General features: G+C 40.8%; 1 protein-coding gene across 1 annotated transcript in view; it reads right to left on the minus strand.

Moving 5' to 3' along the window:
• LOC149287446 (ectodysplasin-A-like) overlaps positions 1-20,694 on the minus strand; it is a 72,293-nt gene that overhangs the window by 33,842 nt on the left and 17,757 nt on the right. The window contains exon 4 of the mRNA XM_089492813.1: positions 7,365-7,470. Within this exon, the coding sequence (XP_089348939.1) occupies positions 7,365-7,470 (106 nt within the window). The remainder of the gene's footprint in view (positions 1-7,364; positions 7,471-20,694) is intronic.

Below are 20,694 nucleotides of genomic sequence, written 5' to 3' on the forward strand. Positions count from 1 at the left end.
GTAGACCTTCAAAGAGGTCACTTGTGAAAGAACATCTTTATCATATAAAGTCAAGAAATGGACTTGCTTTAGCTTAAAATAGTATTACTGTTTACATTTTAATTTAAACAGAATGTGCAAGTTCTTTTGTTTCTGGAAAATAAAAAATAAAACAACATAAAGTAATAGTATTTTGGCCTGATCTGATAGAATACAAGGTCCAGCTGATGCTTTTAAAATCACCAGTGCTGTGCTGAAATGCTCCCACCAATGAACCAGGAACACATCAGCTAATTAACTACCAATACAGGTTACAACTGTAATAAAACATCACTAGAGTCAAGCTAAAGAAAACTAGACATGATATTGTATCGCTGGCTCTTTCCTCTGCAGCCGTATTGGAGTTTGGTTGTCTATATTGTAGCCATTTTTCCCGAAATATCTCATTTTTACATGTTGACCACCATGTAAAGTTTCCGTATCTGAATTACGTGGGATGTAGACACTTGATTGTGATTGTTCTCCTTCTGTGAGTTTATATATTCCACAGGCAAGGATGTGATCAGCATCTTTGTGTGTCATTGACAGTAATGTCAATATAGCAAACCCACAATAGAGATTTTTTTTTTGTTACATGCAGTTATTACTTCTTTTTCACACATAGATGCTGCTGATCAGTATGTAGAATGCACAAACTGGCAGAAGGAAACCCGTTACTAGGTGGCATTTTACATGCGCTGGACAGCAGAATTTGAAATTAATGCGAGTCCTGTAAACATGGCTGATGTTGTCACTTTATAGCAGTAAGATCAAACAAAGGTGATACTATTTATTGGCCCAACAAAGATGATTGGAAGGTTTCAGAGCCTTAGAGGTCGCTACTTGAGATGAAAGCTCAACCAGAAGAAGAGAACCATGAGGTCAATAAAAATACCGTAGTTTTATTTTATTTGTAGCTAGCTAATGCTGTAAAATACAATAAAAAATGATCAACCAAGAGCCTGCACTTTTAAATTCTATTTACACTTGTGATTAACAGGTACAAAACGTATCCCAAATTGCCTGGGAAGTAGAGATATGCAGCATATAACAATACATCTGTTCTTCCCTTTGTTCTGAAAATAGAAATATTTGATATAAAACTTTTTGGGAAATTGTGGAGCAAAATCAGATGCATTCATGGAATGGAATTCCTGTTTAACGTAATAAATCAAAGCAAGATGCTAGTATTATTTCATCTTTTTACTGACTGATTTATAAGTATTTTATTTCAGAGATGTAACGCTATTCGCTATTTTTGGATATTAGACGTTGGAAGGATCATAGCACATTCAAACACCTCTTCACCTTTAAAAAGCCCAGTTTGTATTATGGTTAATACAGCCCAATAAATAATTAATCCATTTGCATACAGTAGTGCCAATGGTTCTCTCATTCTTTATTCTGGTGACAGCATTAGAATGCAAGCAGTAAGAATCTCTGTAACAGCAACAAATGTAACCATTATTCCAGTTTCTATTTTGCTCACACAGAAAATGCTAAATGTCTCAAGAAAATTACCCTGAAAGGTCTTGGTTGGGTTATAGCTATCACAATCAAAATGCCTCAGCCATCACACTAGATACATTTTGACAAATTTTAGGGTAATAGTATTACGCTATATAGTATTTAGGAGAAGTGTTAGGACACTTTACTGTATGTTGCAAACAACTTGCAATAAATGGCACACAAAAACGAAGCGGACCTTTCCATAACATGCTTTAGGTGTAGCTGAGCATAGTGACAAACGCTGGAGAAATTTCACAATGCAGAGCTTTGGGACAAGAGGAATTTTCCCCAGCTATTTGCCATGAAAGATGTGCCAGTGAAACACATCTCCCCGCACGTGATATATCTACCGCCAGTCATCTCCAGTGCTACTGTACCTTTGCGAATGCTTTCAATGGGAGGACTCTGCCACTGATTGGCTGCTCCAAGCCAAATCCATTTTAAATACTTTTGCCAAACTCATCTTTTCCCATCACTATTCTGCAGCCCCACTGGGAAAGCCCTTCCTTTAGCTGATCATACCCATTAGGATTAAATCTAACACCTATAGTAACTTCTAAAAGTGGACATGATAAAAGAAAGCCATGTGGCAGAAATGCAAAAATAAAAACTTACACAGCAGCAAGTGGAAGAGGCCAGCTATATTTCTCATTGAGTCATAAGCATGCTGGAAATTTTTTTTTGTGGTAAATACTAAGTTAGATAAGTTATAAGGGTCTGGCAAAAAAACCTCAGGATCTCAACGAACCTTAAAGAGGGTGGCTCAACTTAAAGGGACACTCCAGCCCCTTTAATATGCATATAATAGCTGTGTGGCCCCATTAAATCGTATGGTGTCCCTTTTGCAGTGTAGAAGGTACAGCGCCGGCCCGGTGAACTCTCTAGGCAGGGGTTTATTATTCAAGTGATGCTGAAGCAGCCAGTCAGTGGCAATAATCTTCTGCCACTTATTGCCCACTTTCTCCAAAATGTGTGAAAGAGGCAAAAAATGTACATGCCCACCTGAATTTGTATGAAGCATTGATTTGATGTGAACCATTTCAGAAGTATTTGGTCTGGCTAAATTGAACAATGGGAAAGTGAATTAAATTCAAGTAAACTTTATATTGCAGTGAAGCAAAAGATGACATGATATTAAATCTTGGTTAGCTAAAGGGACCAGAACCAGATACATCATTCGCTTTCACGGACACGGGTTCACAGATTCAAACATCATGTTTGCAATTAAATGAACAAATGGATATTGCACATTTGATGGACATTGCACCAGTTAGGAGTAATCATTTCCAGAAAGTTTGAGTTGATTTAGTCTTTTGGATATACTGATCTTAGAATTAAATATGTAATAAAACTAATTTGGACTAATTTCAGGAGAAAGATTATAGCCACATGTTTGCTTGCATATATCATTCCTATGTAAATGTTTGTCTGGTAAAAAGCCAACTATAATTGCAATGGATACGCCAGATAACCATTTTTCAAAATGAGTAATGTCAGTCTTTAACTGATTGCAATATAAGTGCCGTCTGGTGGATTCAGAGCATTCTTCAAATTCTATCATCAATTTAACATTTTATCATGTGATAAAAAACAATGACATTACTAGTTAAGATACTTAAAAGTATATCATTGCAATTCTGTTCCACTGAACTATTACCACATCATTCCCTTTAAGCAGGATGAAAATGAAGATATTTGCAATGTATTAAAATCCCTAAGTAATAAGGATCAAAGTTCAAATAGAACAAATAAGCACAGAGTTGTATTTTCTTTGCAGAGCCTAGCGTATCAGGAAACCAGGGCTAGAACCGCTGGCTTTAAGCCAGACAGAGCTATCTCAGAAATATCATAATGAAACAATTAGCTCTAATTAAATACACCTCACAATATGATCAATGGGTCCATGACCTAGACCATGGGTCTTCCCATCATACTGCCGCAGCCAGATGCTTGCCACCCATTTCAGTTACAAATACAAATATCGCACATCTGTTCCTAGACCTGGATTTTTTCCAAGGTCCAGGTTTTTATTGGCAATGATCTGTTGCAGCCATTAGCAGCTTAGACTGACCTAATTAATCACACCCATAAGCCAGGGCTAGTGGAGGATCCCTTTTGGCTTCAGAGCTAAATCTTCTCTCTAGGTTAAAACCAGAAGGTTTCACTTAGACAAAACATTAATTGGACCCTCTAAAATATTACGCAAATAAACCCTTAACAGATCTGTTATTTTATTCTCTCCTCTTAAAGTTTTATCACATAAAAACACAAGCCTGTAAAAGCTAAATCATGTTTATGGAAACAATTTAGGGACACTCCAGCCATTTATATGTGCTTTAATGTATATGATAGGTGCGTGATCCCTTAAATATTCATGTTTTATTTCACAAATGCATTGGGGAATTCTGCAGAATCCCACCAAATGCATATGTCCTTTCCCCCCCATCAAAATGCCCTGCAAAGATTCATTTGGTGGAATGAGTCTCCCCGCACGTGATGCACTCACCTCCAGGGCTAGCTCTGCCGACCACCGGGCACAGGGCCTGTTTATGCCCCGCCACGCATGCGTAAAGTCTTTCCACTGATTTAAGTGCGAACACCTTACTGCCACTGATTGGCTGCTTAAGCTGTCAATCAATGGCAGGCCATACTCCCATTGATGTCATTGGAAATACTTCATTGCTACTGACTGAGAGCTGTGGCAAGGATTCTTGGATCATGGAGCAATAAAGAAGTTTCTGCAGCACGGCTATATGTATTTTTTGCCCCATTGTGGAAAAATGTCTATTAAAGTACTCAGATAATTTAGCATTATTATTTTGACGGGAGCCAGGGTTGCAACAATCTTTCTTCCAGGGTCCCAGCGATGTGCTCCCGGGATTAGCTACATGGCTCTTCATACCACATTGTATGCCAGACAAACTCTTTATTAGGGGAAAAGCCCAGCTTATTATCTGGTAGAGATCAAATGAGGCCCAGAAAACAGACACCTATTTCAAATTTGTTATTATAATTGAGAGAAGCATCATCGACCATTTTCGGTTGGGACCGGCACAGGCAGGACGGCTTAACCTTTATTTTATGCAGCGGCCTTATCACAATCCAAGGGCCACCATCACTACTACACTCACTGCACCCCAATTACATCACCTTGCAACCTTTTTTTTTATTATTATTTTTTTTATTACCAATAACAAATGAAATACATTCTAATTATTCTAGTTATTGCATAATATATATATTTGGTGGGAAAAGCAACAAAACACAACCGTCTACCATATCACATCAATTATAGTATTCCAATAAGCAATTTAAAAACAGACAGATTCACACAATAAACATAATTTTTTGACCATACAGCATGAAACATGTAAACAACCCGAACAGGCAAACTCACTTGACATGACAAGATCAATGTGATGTGTGTGTCATACTAAAAGACCAATTAGATTGTGGAAGAAATAACGCAAATGTTTAACAAGGTTCTACATGCATAAACGCAACATTTGGTTAATGCTGCCAACTTGGGCAGAAGCTTGTGTGCTAAAAGTAGACCGCATTCTAGCAAAACTGTCTATGGGTACATTTAAACGGCATTAGCCAGCTGTGGCTCTCTAGCCTCCATATGGTGTTATAAACGCCCTCTTATTTTTAAGCTAATAACTTGTAGTGAACCTCATAGTTTGTTGTGAACTAGAAGGAAAATCTTACTGAATATGAATTCCTGATCACATAGCACCAGAATTGAAAGCGCAAGCTGCCTAAGCGGCGCGCTAATTGTCCATTGCTGGACATTAGTTATATAATAAGGGTCACTAAAAGGTCAGGATAGTTAAGGCATAAAGTTTTGGTGGGCTAGGCTAGCTAAATTATTATTATTATTATCTTTTAATTCTAGGTTACTGGGCAGGCAGTTTATTTAGCGCAGCTGATTGGTTTATCAGCTGTGCTGCAGCACGAGGTTTGATTGGGCTTTCTGTGCGGCGGGAAAAATAAGCACAGCTGATTGGTACAGTCAGCTGTGCTTACAGCGTGAGGCAACTGTAAAATAAATAAATAGCTGCTCGCAGGGTGATTAAATTCACCTCAAGAAAAATCTTCAAGGAGCTGTTGCTGAGCAAGCGTCCCACCCCCCCTCCCTTTTGTTTTAAATGTAAGGTATGTAATATGTTATATTGTCGTAGTTTTATAAGGGGTAAAGGTCGCCTCTGTGTTGAGGTGGACAGAGGCTTGGTGTTACACAATCTGGCTGAGAAAAGGGGCGGATTGTATTTGGTGTATTATTTATAAGAAGTTATTTGGTTATTACGTTAAATGGTTTGTGTTGTTAATGCCTCTTATACCCTTTTAAATAAAGCTACGGCCAATTTTATCCAATTTACAATTCTGTGTCTGTGGTTATTTTATTGATTTGTTAGAGGTTAATATGTACATGCAATGGGCAAAAGAACACAATACGTTACCACACTTTCTGCAATGCATATTCCTCGCGCGCAACTTCAAAACAAAGAAGCCATATGCTTTGAATCTAAAATTACAATCTTTTAAGTAAAAGCAGCATTATCAGAAGTAATGCCAATATTTGTCCTTTAAGACCCTCTCAAAATCTCAAATCTCAAAATGGAAAACAAAAATATGCATCCTTTATATTATCTCTATTAGTGCTAAAAAAAAAAACCCTTTAGTGGAGCCGTTAAAAATATTTATAGAACTATATAGGGCCAAAACAGCTTGTTGATCTTGACATTCGCCAAGGAGAATATGTAGCTTTACAGTTTTAATTTTCAGGATAGCTTCATTGTCGTTAGTTGCAGGAACAAGATCACCTAAATATTTTGACTAGTCCCCGTCATAAGTTGCTTAGTAATAAGATTCCGGCAGGCCAAAACACTGCCTATCATGTACAGCCATCATGGAAATAACATTTTTATATCTTTGGTCAATTATTTACTCTATATATAATTTATATCGATGCAACACAATGCAAGGTTTAGTCTCCTTTTGCATCTATGCATTATCTCTTGCCTGATATTATCTATATTTATAAACTCTCACTGAGAGAACTTTCCAGTGGTTCATTATAGATTCTTTTGGTGCGGTGCCTCTGCCCCATGCCTCTATAACAAGCGGTATGCCCAGTGTCTCCCTCTTTGAAAGCATCCCTACCTTCCAAGATAACCATACAGGAATAATGCATTTAGTTATTTATGAACACCAAACAATTTTCCCCAGTGGAAGATGTTAAATATAAAGTTGGTCATTACAGGTCTTCATCAGCAGGCTCCTTCCCTCATTTTATCACGAATGCAGCACAGAAATAATGAAACTGTGTTTGTAAACCAAAACAGCTGTCGCTAGGAAATAATTTAAGATCCCTGTATAATTCGAGATGAATCATTAATCTTGGGCTCAATAAATAGGCTCAATGCATGAATGAAAGTTCTAAATTCTACATTTTAGAAAATCAGTACAGAATCTGAAGACAAAAAGGCAAATCATCTGCCAGACAGCTGAAATATAACCATATACCTTTTTTATTGATCTCATCAAACCCACAACACAAATAGAAAGGCAAAATAAGAATTTGTTTTCCTTGCTGCATACATTCTGAGCAGGGCTCCTAACTGACTACATAGGTTGACTATTATCTTTTAACATGAACGATAAGAAGGAAGTGACTCCATCTTACCTAAAGCGTGATGTATCTTTAGAAATCACCCTTAACCATTCCCCGTCTTCTTTTAAAATCACTGAGCTAAAACATTCCATGTTCACCCCTATCAAATTATGTTCGGGTCATGACAGCATGAAAGCCCCGGAGTAAAAGCAATACTTACTCTCAGATGCTTCACTGCCTTTGTTCCGTTTTGTTCTCCGTAAATCCCTGCTTTCTTCTTCCAGATGTGATCTGTCTTCGGTGTTTAACGTATTTAAAAGGGCCATCTGGAGGAAAATGAAAAGTGTTAAGAACTTTTTCAACTATTTCAGACAAGGTGTCTACTTTGCGATATGAGAACTATGATTCTGTGTACCGCTATGCATACCCAATGACGTTCAAAGGTATAATTTTCATACATTACATTCATAAAGAGAGATGACATGGAACATCATGCCTTAAAAGTGCAGTATGCCGCTGCCAGTCGGTTCCGAGTGTAGGGGACTCGAGGCAGTCCTGCTGGAACCAAAAGTGCTACTCTTGCTCAAGTGATTTCCATGATTAGCAATCACACTGATTAGTGTTCATGGGTGCTGTGATCACAGTGATCCGCGAGTCTTCCTCTTTCCTTCCCTTGCACGGATTGTGAAGCAGAGCATTTTTTATTGTTTTGGGCTTATTGGTTTATAGGTTGAGGGTTAGTTTGTACAGATATCCAAAAAACAAACATACCGATCACCGTATTACACGGTTACATTGTTAGTGAGATTTAAGAGACCTAAAAAGTTCAACCTTTTCAAGATATCCTAGGTGAACACACAAAAAAAAAAAAAAATACATACATACATATACTTACAGAATTAGCAACCTACAGATTTTCACAGGTTGCAAATCAATTTAACACACAAAATATGTGAACATATTAATCAGTGCTTTTCAAAGGGTTTAGTATAGCTTAAATGAATTACGGGTGTTCTATTTACTTCATAAACCTTTAGTTATTAAATATGACATTCATTTGAAATGATTAATTGCTTCTGGAATACATAGGTATGGGAAGGGGTTAGATAAGGTTACAAAGAAAGTGGATAAAAGAGTGCCTTGATCTAGTAATAATTATATAATGCCTGATATTCACTCACAAACCTACCTGCAAACAATACACATTAAACATTCCCAAGGAATACTGTGCAATTCAGTGATAACCACATGTATAAGTTTAGGACTATACACAGTGATATAGGGATATAATATAATCCCTGGGTGTTGTGTAGAGGACTGCATTGGGAGGCAGGTCCCACGGGACCAGCCAAGAAAGTTGCGGGCGGCATGGGCGTAGGAACCGGGGGGGACAGATCCCCCCCCCCCAGTAACTCATGCGGGGGGAACCGATAATGAAGAAATCCCCCCCAGGGCCGTAGGACACCCCCCCCAATAGAAACGCCGCAAATGCGGCCCGCGAGACCTCAAGGTGCGGCCCGCGTAAGATCGGCAGCCAGGGCAACCGATCTTATGCGGTCCGCACCTCGAACCCTGCTACCTACCTGTGGGAGGGTCTTCTGTACTGCACAGAGGAAGCGGAACCCAGCAGAGTTCACGTGACATCACATCACGCTTCCTCTGCGCAGTACCAGAGAACGCAGAGGGAGGCCGCGCCCCCTGCTGAAGTCTGTGAGCGGCATCGAGGAGCTGCAGTGCAGGTAAGGGGGTGGGGAGGGTGTTTGAATGAGTATGTGTGATTGAGGGAATGAATCTGTGAATGAATGAGTATATGAATGAGTGTGTGTGTGAGATAGCATGGATGTGTAAGTGCTGGAACCTAGGCATGATGAGACTGTGATTGCTGTTAGCAATCACACTCCTATCATGCCAAGTCATATTGCTAATTTTTTTTGTCCAATTGTGGTGTGTTACCTACTTGTATAAAAAATGTTAATTTTTTATTATTATTTTTTAAAGGTGGGGGGTCATTTTCCGTTTTGGACCGTGAATGTTTTGGTCCAGAATTTTCATTTTGGTGCATCCCTAGAATAAATAGAACTATTTAATTTTTTATTATCCTGAGTCCTGAATTTGTAGTCACAAAACGTTCTAGGCCCAGAAATCAGTGAGAGGAAAAGTAAAGGTTTTGTGTCATTTACTTTATTTTAATCTGCATTTTTTTTTTTTCACAGTGAAAAATGAGTTCGCCCCGCGCACGTATACAATTCTGATGAAGTGGCCCACTGCAGAAAAAACTTGGACACCCCTGGGGTAGACAGTGAGAAGGGGGGGTAGGGAGAGGGTAGCTAGTGTGAAGGGAGCGGTAGGGAGAGGGTAGCTAGTGAGAAGGGGGTAGGGAGAGGGTAGATAGTGTGAGAAGGGAGGGTAGGGAGGGAGTAGATAGTGAGAGAGATGGGGAGAAAGTGGGGATCTGATGGGGAAAAATGCTGTCCCCCCCAGATTTTAAGGGGTTCCTACGCCCATGGCGGGCGGTCAAGCACTGTACCTGCGGGTCCTGGTAATCCCGCGCAGTCCCGCAAGGCTGCCTTCTCGCTGCTCCCTTACATTGTCTCCTCTCTTGCAGGAACAAAACTGAGTCACGTGATGCGACGTCACTTCCTGTGACTCCACCTTGTTCCTGGGCGGAGCAAGAGAAGCGATGCTGTGAAGGAGCAACTCGAGGGCAGCCTTGCGGGACTGCGCGGGATATCTGCAGTTCACGTAAGGAGGTGGGCTTAATTGGCCACAAATGTGGCGGGAGCAGGCGAGACTGGCCACAAATGTGGCGGGAGTGGAACACCCACATTGCGGGAGCGGGCGGAATTGGTCAGAAAATCAGCGGGAGCCCGTGCAGGGCTCTAGTGTTGTGTATACCCTATATCAGTGCAACTTGTCTGATGTTGAATACAGCATTAAAAGCCTATTTGGTAAGGGGGGTTCCCCCAAAACATTTGTGGCATTCTAAATTTAGAATTTTGGTATTTATTGGGTATATTTTGGATGTTTACCCAGATTTCAGGGTTAATGGACCTGTTTTGCATTCTTCTTCACTGGGGCTGCCAGGGACATAAAACGGTTGCCTTAATGCACCTCTCCTATCACATGGATGCCTTATTAATGGGTCTCTCTGTGTTAAAAAGCCAATGTAGTTCCACCGATTTAGCTCCATGGTTTGCAATACAGCCATTTCAGGATTAGATAAGACTCAAAGTTGGAGTAGTTTGAAAAAATGGTGAGCTAAGTAGTACATTACATGAGCATAAAAACCTACAGCTGGCCTTAAAGGTTCACGGTTACCCCATCAATGCCATTCCAGCCCTGTCAGTACACCTTGCCTGCTGTCCAACATATCATTGACCAGCCCTTTTGGCTTGGGAGATTAACAAAGGGGCTGTTTACCCCAAAATATTTGCACCACTGATGCATACTGAATAAATGGGATGATGCATTTACTGTTGCAAGTGGCCCTTTCTAATTGCTCTTGATTTTGTTAATTGGCATTTGGTCCCCCATATAACAGCACAGATTGGGTGTTAAGGGAACACTGTCACAATTGATTATAAAATACATCACAACCTGTTAAAAAAACCAGTGCACCAGTTAAAAAAAAAAGCCATTCCTGTAGGGCAGCTCACCATTTTTAGCTTTCAAGGATGCAAGTGGGCCATCAGTAACTGAAATCCTCTGACATGGCAGAGATTTAACATCTTACAGGGAGAAGTAACACTTGCACAAAGGGTGGTCACATTAAATACTGACTTTTTTCTTCTGTTCACTCACTCTGCAGTTGTTAAATGATACAAATAAACAATTAACATGTCATTATACGGTAGTATTCTTTCACACCTGCCTAAAAAACATGTGGATATCAATTATATAAGAAGCCTGTTGGGATGTACCAGTACTTTGTTGCAGCACTACACAGGAGATCAGACTGTCTATTGACTGTACACCGCGAGGGCCAGTATACCATCATTCAAGGAATCCCCAATTGCATGCTTTCCAGTAGATATCACTACTGATGCTCACGGAAGGTTCACTTGAGAAAAGGGCTATGGAGCCCTGCTTGCTGATCACAATGTGATCAGCACAGACAGATCAGAAGCAGGAGAGGGAGAAAAATTGTTGAGATGCCGAAAGGGATCTCAAACCATGGTGCATAAGAGAAAGTGCCAAAAAAATTAAAATAAATAAAAAATAAATAAAAAATTTTTTGTATTACTTTTCCTGAACAAAATGATGTATAGTTCATCAGATATAGGAAAAGGAAATATAACGTATGCTAAAAATGACAAACATATTTTGGTCCTTAGGTGACAAAAACCCCAGACCTGACCGTAAGGCGGCACTATCGAATTTTATAAAAAAGAAAAAAAATACTCTGGTCCGAACGGTAGAAGATAACTTTGGTCATGAAGGGCGTAATGAACTTGTGGGTCAAAAAATCTGTCCAATCAAAAGCAGTAAGGATGATATGTACGTCAAAAATTTTATTCATTTGAATTCCAATCTAACATAATGAAATCATGGAAAATTAAAAAGGGTTGAACACTTTTGGGATGGCTATGCATTGTACAGCGCTTTGGTATACAACCTGTCTGTGGTGAGCTATTAAGTTTGTGGTCAGCAAGGTTTTGGCTCTGTTGTAAGATATTGCGAAAGATAAGAACATGAAGCATACTACTTGTTCTGTCCTGTCTACCCATTGTACAGCGCTATGGAATATGAAGGCATACATAAAACAATATTAATAATAATTACAGCCAGCCAGTGTGTATGTAACATTACTCAACATTTCAAATTACTCCTATATTTGTTCAGGTCTACAATAAAGAACTTGTGAAGAGGGTGACCCCTTGTGGTTGAATATAGTTAAAACAAACACTTTGTACGTATCTGTATACAAATGTAAAACAGTTTAAGCTGCGTGTCTATAATTTGAAAGCATACTAATGCAGAGGAAGCTATATTTTCTCAGGCAGAGTAACGCAACACAGATGTTTTTCAGTGTTTATCCAGTTATTATCCAGTATTACAGTACAACTAGATTTTGGAAAATGCAAGAGTTAAATCGTCAACATTTGCACATGAGCCAATAAACCATCAGTGGAAACTAGATTTCTTTTTTTTCTCAAAAGGCAAATGAGCAGAGTCTCTGTCCAAACTTGAATCATTTAAAGACTGGGAGCAGCTTGTTGTTTTAATGACTTACCAGCACAGAACATGGTGCCGTGGGCAGAACTGTACCCTGGATGTACGTAACTAAACACACAAAATACTACATTATTGAAAGCCCATGCATCCACATCTTGAAATTCTTTTCGGTTTGGTGAGCAGTTTAAATATCAGAGTCTTTTAGGAGTCAGCTTGATTTTATCCTTGAACATAGGTAATAAACAATATAACAGCTCAGTCTTGATCATCTAGCCAGATGCACCAACTAATGAGTCTTTGAAAGAACATACATCATTAGCATTCCCAAAAAGAATCAGCCCAGAGTGGTTTTTGGGCAGGTAAAGGCATCTAAAATTTCACATCACTGATAATAATGGCAGCCTCTATGTCTGCAGGTAAAGGATGTATACTAAACAATCCATGTCAAAGCCAACATCACTATTTACAACATTTTATGCCTAAAGATAATACAACTTTCCATGGGATTTCCCATTGGAAACAGCACCAAATGCTAGGCAAGTTGCAGTAGAATTTAAACATCATGGGTACCTGGCTCATGTGATTTGCCCTGTCAAGTATATGGTTCTCATAGTTTTAATAATAAAAAAAAAAAAAAAAAAAAAAAAAAAAAAAGACTCCTCTCATTGAAACTCTTTACTTCATTCTGTCACACTCTCCACTACTTATTCTACTAAAACCCACCTGATCAGGGAATCATATAATCTGCCCTCCTAACAGCACTCATAAGCATTCTGGAAGGGAAAAAAAGCCACGGACTTCTCTTCCCTGCCTGTCCCAGTATATTGTCAATGCTGTCCCTATTGTAATGGAACCACGGAATCTGCTGGTGACCTCTAAATAAAATGTAATCTAAATGAAATCTCTGGCACCTGTCCATCAACAGGTGTCTACAGAAATAAATGCTTCAATTCTTAATATTCACTCAAATGTTATATTATTGATTAGTGATAATACCAGCAGATTGTAAGATTTGGCAAGTAGAATTTTAAATTACTTCAGACTCAATTATAATGTTATAACACAAGCACAGTGAAGCAAAAGTTTTGGAGTCTACAGGAGATAGGACAGTATTATTGTTTGACTAAAGGCATACTTGGATTTACTCAGTAAGAGTTGGTAGATTGCATTTATTCTCATAAGAATACTACCAAGTTGATCATAATAAGGGCATAGTTGAACCATAATTATGCATACATAGCTAATGTAGTTCACTGTTAAAACCATATAACTAATTAATGGCATGGTACTTAAACCATAATACTTTAGTGGTAAAACTTGACGTGAATGCATTTCATTTTAGGAATTCTCCTTGCTGGATAAACTAAGCGGCTCTATACCGAGCTCATTTTACATCCTATGCCGTGGCCGGAGCTCTACAAGGAAGTACAGCAGCAGCTTTTGTGTTTTGTGGCCGACTCTTGAAATCTTTGACAAGCACTGCCATACATCTTTTTCGGTCCCCCTTCTCTCTCCCCTTTACTTTCCCCCTTACAGTATTCGCAATTCTGTTTTGACCACTTCCTCCTTAGTGGAGTTTACCTCTTTCTAAAAAGGTAAGAGATGCATAAAAAAAAAGTACAGGCCACTGCATAGTCAATTGTATAATGTGGGAGTCATGCAACACAGAAAGTCTATAAATATTCACCTTGCAGGGTTCTTGAGTATTACCTGCATGTAATGGGGGGTGGGAGTTTAGCTCTACCCATGTACACAGCCTATGCATAACATTGTATTCTTAGATTTTTGGTAATCCTGGAATTATAGCTCCAATACCCGACAGTCCCTAAGAGTATCATTGCAGAGCCCAACAATCCAGAACGTGTGGCCGCTGCAGACTATGAGTTAACAAGACTTGACTGGGAATGCATCTCAAATGTGCTGTTTGCCAAGCATCTCCCAGCTTCCATGTATTGTTCCAGAGTTTGTTTGTTTTTTGATTCGTAGCTCCAAAGGAAAACATCCAGCATGTTAGGCAACTCTTTATAACCACACATCACCTCCGACAGAGGCTGTCGAGATCTGTGCCAGCAAGCTGTCCCCAACCACCCCAAGCTAAACCATAATTTATTGAGTAGCCAAAAGATGAAACTGTCTTCTCGAGGCACTTCACAGTCCAAAACAGTCCATATTAAGTAGTAGTACTATGTAACATTTTAAGGTACCTTGAACATATACAACCAATACACAGCGCAACAGTCTGTTTATGTTGACATTTATCAGAAAAACATAGCAGGCCGCATTAACAAATTAGAAATGTTTAATCAATCGGTGGTTATGTGTCGTATAAAACATTTGCATTTCTGACATTTGTAGCCTTGTACAACTAAAACATGTTTAAAACTGCCACCATGGAGAAGTATCGTATTTCATAGGAATTTATTAAGCTATATGTAATGAAATAAAAGATATACCAAAGTAAATTTCATTACTAATATAATACTAGCCTTAGGACACATGATTGTGTTAAACAGTTTCCAAGTCCATGTGATTCAATAACCTTCATTGCCTGCAGTGGAAGTGTTGCAATCTTCATCAGAGTACAGAGGGTGCGCCTCATCCCGGGATGAGTTAATGCTTGAGGTGAAAAGCGAGGTCAAGGAGTAATGTTGTATCATGCCATGGTTTCACTAAATATGACATGCGCCTCTTAAGCACAATTTTAATGTCCATTTAAAGAGGGCTAAGAGTGACAAAACTTAATTTGAATTTAATCCAAAATTATCCATGCATTGCAAAGGCATAACCCAGATTGATTTCACCTGAAAGAAAGGCCATGGTGGTGCTTAATACACAGATAATCTCACAAATCAAAGGGTTTCTGTCAGTGGAGTTAATTCAGAGACATCATGATACAGCAACACAATAAAACAGCACACAAAAGCAAACATGCAAACTCACTGGCAGGCAGGCAAATTACAGCCAAGTGTCTTGGGATTCCATTGTCTCAAATAAATGTGATACCATCAAGAGTACTTCTATTGTCCTGCCCATTAAAGCCATTTTAATTTGATCTGCCAAAACACAACTGATGTATATTTTAAGATATGGAATATGTTATTTGGTGATATTTCATGTTTAAGTCCAGCTAACATTTCAGCATTGTTTTCTTCAGATAGTTTTTCCTTTGGAATACCCAGCAGTACAACAAACGAGACTTCTCCTCCGGGACGAGGGCAAAACTATAAAAGTTCTCCAACTCTATCTGGTAAGGAGTAGTCATATTTAGGAGTCATCACCAACAAGTGATCCACCTTCCCTATTCTTCTTAGAGGCGAGAGCACTGGTTAAACTAGTTGGATATTAAATGCTGCATCCTTATTTGCCGGGACAGGACTAGATTGTGGTACAAGGACTCCAATCTTTTTGGTGGCTTCTGCACGAGCAACAAAGGGTGGTCAGATTGCGCCCAGATTTACGTTTGCTTGATGGAACAGGCCTCTGATGCTTATACACCCGGGAGCCCATTCTACCAGATCAGGGTCTGGAAGAGCCTACATACCTTCAGATGAACAGTCTTAACACTAATTCTACAAAGCAAAAAAAATTGTTTTGTGCCCCCCCTTTTAAATGGCTGTTTTCATTTACTGCCAGGGATGACAATAGAAAGGATACATTTTATTTACCAGGAATTCCTCTCATCTTATGTTCATCGTAGCTTTATTAAGAGTAGCAGATCTTATTAATATACACAATTTATAGTGTTCATGACTCCATATTTATTTCTAGTTTAGTGAAGTTAATAATACTGTTTCAGATGTATATTGTAACATCAAATTTTCTTCAATTGTGACAAAGTAACTCAGTAAATGTTTATATATATATATATATATATATATATATATATATATATATATATATATACATATACACACACACACACACACACACACACTGTATATATAAATACACACGAACATACACATATATATCCAATGGGAAAAAATACTCAAAGTATATTACATTACATGGCCCTGATTTTAAATCTATCCTATATGCCCAGGATTTTCATCTATTTTGTAGCATATAACATAAGAACTTGACTTACAGAAACAGGTGAGGAGGGCCCTGCTCAAATGAGTATTCAAATTTTTTTTTTTATTATTATTTTTTAATTATTTATCCTGGTGGGACTCTTCAATAGTAGTTACATATCTTGAAACCATTCCATAAAAGTATACGTTTCTCAAAAGAAGACAACCCAGGGCATTTACTAGGGCCTGTTGCATCAAGAGGATTTCCTGGCAAACTGCTTCTGTTCTGGCATTTAAGTCCCTGTAGAATGTAACGGCGTTTAATTGAAGCACTGTCACAAATCGATCTGACTGCTCGGGGACAGAAATTTTGTCCCCAGCTGTCAGGGCGGAGACCAGAGCCTGAACTAAGCACTGAGTAAATTGTTGGCGCTTTATAAATAAAAGATAATTATTATTATTATTATTATTATTATTATTAATAATAACTCCTGCTCACAGGCAGGGATTTAACCCTGTCAGTGCCAAAATCCCATGATGCAAGCAATACATTTTTGGTCCTCAAGGACCAGTTTTTCATGACTTATCCCCTACGTCAGTGGTTGTTAATAGGTTAACATGTATTACTTAATGATCCTATGGAGATAATAAAGTCCCCTTGAGCATGAAATACAGTGCTTTATACAATGATGTAGGTCAGCATTTTGACAAAAACCTGGTTTTATCTTATTTTGCTCCAATGAACATCTACTATCTGCAGACCCAGAGTTGGCCATTGTTGGTATTTTGGTTTACTTTTACTGACTGTCTTCAGTCAGAGTGTCAGACTATATTAAAGCTGTTCTATATTAAAGATTAAAGCTGTTCTATTTTTTGCCACAAGGCAGTATCATAAGGAGTCGTCGGTTTGTCTCTTAAGAAAACAAGGCTTTAAGAAATACAATAAATATGTAGTCTTAAAACAATACATTAAGAAAAAACTAGAAGTGTCAAAAAATAAAACCTCAAAAGAAAACCATGTAATACTCATTTGATATTAGTAAGTAAAAAATGGTGTGAGTTCCCTATTAATTCACAATTAAATGAAACAAGGAAATATAGTTTTATGAAAAAAGAATTACAGACACTGAAAAGCTATAAGTAATAGCAGGAGGCCACATTACTGTTTTCTACAATTTTGGTCTTGTTCAGTGAACTGGCGTGAGAATACAGCCTCCTCTTTAAAAACATACCAGAAGACCTACACAAATACAATCTCAACAAAAAGACGTTTAAAAAAGGTGTTTGGGGGGGCGTGTCTAGCCGCCGAGGAAGATGGCCGCATAGTCTCCCAGCTCCGCCGCTACTCGCCCTTTTTCAGCCTGAAACCTGCCTTTACTCGTCTCTGTTCTCACCATGGGACGCAATAGGAAGCAGCCCGCGGATCCTTCTACCCCGGGTGCCCGCTCCCGCTCGACTTCGGCTTCCCTGCGGGAGTTTTTCCGCACCCCGGCCGATCTGGCCACGCAGGCCTCTGGGGACCAAGAGGCCCGGTCTCCGGCCAGCTCGTCTTCCTTTGAGGATGGCGCCACTGCACCACCCCCTCCTCCTCTACCTGTTACGCCTGAGGTCCGTCAACTGTTCTCCTCCGCTCCCTGGCGTACGGACTTTTCGACGCTGATTCTCGAACTTAAGCAGGTGGTGAGGGACGAGGTTTCCGCGTTGCGGACAGACTTAACTTCCCTGGAGAGCAGGGTGGTTGCTCTGGAAGCCGCCTCGTCGACTCAACACGAGGCTACCCGCCGGACTCAGCAGGATACTCACCAGTTTCTCCGGTACCTGGGCATTCTTCGTCGTCGGGTTGAGGACCTGGATAACAGAGGTCGCCGTCATAATATTCGGATCCGGGGTGTTCCTGAGTCTGATGCCTTTGAGGACCTGCCTGTGCTGCTGTCATCCCTAATCTCCGGCCTTCTGGGACGCCCGTTTGATGCTGCTGGGGCTCTGGATCGTGTTCATCGGGCCCTGCGGCCCAGAGGTAACCCGTCCGGCCCTCCGAGAGACATAGTCTGCCACTTCACGGACTATGCCCTCAAGGAATCTGTTATGGTGCGTGCTAGAGAGGTGGGCTCGTGGCCTTGGCAGGGGCATCAGATCACGTTCTACCATGATGTCTCCGACCTCACCCTCCAGGTGCGGCGGGCCCTACGGCCATTGACATCTGAGCTGCAGCGTCTGCGTATCCCCTACCGGTGGGGGCACCCCTTTGCCCTGGTGATCCGCCATGCCAACGCCTCCCTTGCGCTTCGGTATTATCATGAGCTCCCTGATGTTCTGCACGCGCTTGGACTGTCTACCCTGCACGTCCCCGACTGGACTTTCCTGGGCCTCGAGCCTGATGGCGGGTCTTCGCTATCCTCCCGCCCGCGTGGGACCCCGCGCCCTCGTCCTAGGGGAACCCCGCTGGACTCCGCTGCGATCCCGGGAGCGTTGCCTTCCTCGCGGGCACGGTCTGCTGAGGAATAATCATGTACGTTCCTGCCTCATATGTTGCTTCCATGCTGGGTATAGGACAATGTTGTTGTGGTTTGTTTTTTTTTTTTGTTTTTTTTTAGGTGCTCTGTGCCACACCCCCTATGACACTCTGAACCTGTCCCCTTTAATGGGTTTATTTGAGTCCAACTGGACACGGGGTAAAAGCTTTGCTACGGACAGGAGCTCTTAAGCAGGCACGAGTGCTTCTCTACGGGAAATATCCCATGCTGTAGAACGACACCACTGGTTGCCTCCTATTCGACAGGCTTCGCTAACTTTCTTACACCTGTTGCTGTATATGATTGTGCAACACCGAGTACAAACTTCTGGCTTTACATAACGAGGTTCACCTTTGGGGCTCAATTTGTTGCTTCAATTGACGTCACAACGGTCTGGGCATGCAAGATACCATAGCCAGTTACTGTCTTGTTGTCTGTTTCACCACTTTGCAAATTTTGACAGATTACCACACATGCTTTGGGATGTTCCCTTGGCCACCTAGTTGTTGGTGACTGAACCCCGAGTGATCTGGTTTGATGGTACCTCCATCTTGTTTGGTTTGCTTATATTGAGGCGGAATCAGTGTCTGTGGTGCTATATTCTTTCTTATGACTCTAAATTTATTTTTCATTCATGCTGTGTTTTGCGACATTTTAGCTCAAAAGGAAAGGAAGATTGGTATTAACACCCTCTATTGTATGTTACCGGAGGGGCTCATGCTCTGGAGAGGTTTAGCTGTATCTTTCTTGATTGCCCTCGCGTGCCAGCGCCTTGGCGCGGTCTGGCTGCCAGCTCCCATGCGCACACACTTGTCTGTACACACGAGGTTTTTTTTTTTTTGGTTTTTTTTTGTTTTTCTTTTCTTATATACATATACTCTCTTTTCCGCGCATGCTCCTCGGCGCAGGTTGCCATGCGCTTACAGGGTGGCCCGTTCCTTCACGGGGCTGCCTGCTCTCACGCACACACACATTTGTTTCTATACGCATATTGAGGCCCTGGCGCCTTGCGGTACCTACTTGCGCCCTCTCTCCCGGTGCTCTGCATGATGCACTCGCGCGTCTCCCACTGCTTCATGGGAGCTTCTGTGTGCTGTTCCACCACTCGGTGGTCTGTTTTATGTACATTGTGACTGTACCCATGGATGTTTTTTCACTTATGCCTATGCTGTTCTGTATTCTCAGGTTATTTTGTGTTTCGTTCCGCTCAGGTTTCCTTTCCGCACGCATATGTTCGCGTGTGGCGGCGGGAAGGGTCTCTCTTCCTTGTTTGGTTGTTCACCTCCCCGCACGTATCGCCTTTTTTTTGCCGACTCGGCCCCACCTTCCCTCTTTTGGGGGTGGTTCCTTTTTTGCCGTCTCGGCAGGCGTTGGGTGTGTTTCAGTCCCCTACCTGGGGCTCCTGGTCCTTCCATCTCCCCCCCCTTTTTTCTCCTCCCTCCCTTTCCTCTCCTTCCTCTCTCTCTGCTAACCCCCCTTCCCCCCTTTTTTTTTTTTTTTTTTTTTCTCTCTCTCCCCCTCCCCAGTATACTGTCCCCACTGCTGCGATGCAGGCTCTCACACTTCTCTCTATTAACGCTCGGGGTCTTAATATCCCGGAGAAACGTTCCCACCTGCTACGCGATTTACGTAGGGAAAAGGTGGATATAGCCTTTATTCAGGAAACGCACTTCTGCAAAAGTCGAGCCCCTAAGCTTTCTGACCGGTTCTACCCTACTGGTTTCTTTAGCTCTAACCCTGCCGCGAAGTCGAAAGGAGTTGCTATCCTTCTCTCTAAATCTCTCCCCTTTCAGGAATTGGGTGTTTGTGCTGATCCGGGCGGGCGTTATCTGTTTGTCAAGGGGACTCT

Source organism: Sceloporus occidentalis, unplaced genomic scaffold, assembly GCF_023333645.1.
Source record: "Sceloporus occidentalis isolate IW3139 unplaced genomic scaffold, rSceOcc1.0.p SCAF_60, whole genome shotgun sequence".
Taxonomy (NCBI): Eukaryota; Metazoa; Chordata; class Lepidosauria; order Squamata; family Phrynosomatidae; genus Sceloporus; species Sceloporus occidentalis.